General features: G+C 38.6%; 1 protein-coding gene across 1 annotated transcript; it reads right to left on the reverse strand.

Annotated features, from left to right (window-relative positions):
• Positions 1 to 721: 721 nt before the first annotated feature.
• On the reverse strand, positions 722 to 1,403 carry LOC124891784 (chalcone synthase F-like). The gene has a single exon (XM_047403398.1). The coding sequence runs from the start codon at positions 1,365 to 1,367 to the stop codon at positions 834 to 836; it is 534 nt and encodes a 177-aa protein (XP_047259354.1). The 5' UTR covers positions 1,368 to 1,403; the 3' UTR covers positions 722 to 833.
• Positions 1,404 to 1,418: the final 15 nt, after the last annotated feature.

Raw genomic sequence — 1,418 nt, forward strand, 5'->3', positions numbered from 1 at the left:
TATTTATTTTTGAACTGTATAATTGGAGTGGACTTTACATTTTGGATTGTTTTGTTTTGTTTATTGTTTGATTATTTTGCGTGCTTTTTGTGTAGTTTATACACTTCGTAATGCCAAAATAGTCAATACACTCTACCAAGTGACCGTGGTTGAACCACGGGATCGAGGGATGCCTAACACCTTCCCCTCGGTCAACAGAATTCCTTAGCCGGAGTCTTTGTTCGCAAACCAGTTTAAAGAGTCAAATGATTTTTGAAAAGGATTTTTCCAATGGTGACTTGGCACACCAGATTATGTCAAGTGGCGACTCTGAATAAAAAATGTAAATAATCCTTTTCCGAAATAAATTTTCATTTCTTGTCACTTAAATAATAAAACTCTTTCGACCTTTAAAACCTAAATCTTTTTGGAGTACGTAAAAAAGAGGTGTGACAAGGAGTAATTAGTTTTAAAAGGATTGAGATTTATGTAATTTTTATGGAAAATAAGTCAAACTTGAATCAACCCAAGATACAGATTAAATCCACCAAATTTGAAACTCTATGATACTAAGTATCTTCAAATTGCTGGAGTTAAAAATAGCTACTTATGAATTTTCACATATCATATTACAAATGCTATGGAGAATGAGTGTCTCAATAGTAAGTCCGGGCCCAAAACCAAAAAACAGCCCCCACTCAAGTCCTTCGCCGGTAGTATCTAACCATTCCTTAATAGAGTATTTCCTCATCTCATCCAAAACAAATAAAACACAAGCACTAGCAACGTTTCCATACTCACTTAGGACATGCCTTGTCGCCCTAAGTTTTTCTGGCTCTAGGCCCAACTTCAATTCAACTTGGTCCAAAATTGCACGTCCACCTGCATGAACTACCCAGAAGATAAGAGTTCCAATCAAAACTGCCCAAAGGGTCAAATATTTCCGTTAGGCTCTTCTCAACATTATTTGAAATCAATTTTGTTACATCCTTATGTAAGTGAAATGTCAGTCCGACCTCACTAGTTTTACCATAAACAGCATATCTAGTATCGGAGATAAGAGTTTGGGTTGCAGAGACAAGCTCGAACAAAGGTTTTTCCACCTCTAGAATTGGATCTGATCCAATAATGACTGCAGCAGCCCCATCTCCAAATAGGACTTGTCCAACCAAAACATCCAAATCAGTGTCACTTGGGCCATGGAAGGTTACTACCGTGATTTCTGCACAAACAACAAGAACTCGAGCACCCTTATTATTCTCTGTCAAGTCCTTGGCTAATCGGAGAACAGCACCACCACCAAAGCAACCTTGTTGGTACATCATGAATCGCTTAACTGATGGACTAAGCCCAAGTAGCTTAGTGAGCTGGTAGTCGGCCCCCGGCATGTCCACACCACTAGTGGTGCAAAAGACTAAATGGGTAATCTTGGATTTTGG

Source organism: Capsicum annuum, unplaced genomic scaffold (assembly GCF_002878395.1).
Source record: "Capsicum annuum cultivar UCD-10X-F1 unplaced genomic scaffold, UCD10Xv1.1 ctg40604, whole genome shotgun sequence".
In the NCBI taxonomy this organism is placed as follows: Eukaryota; Viridiplantae; Streptophyta; class Magnoliopsida; order Solanales; family Solanaceae; genus Capsicum; species Capsicum annuum.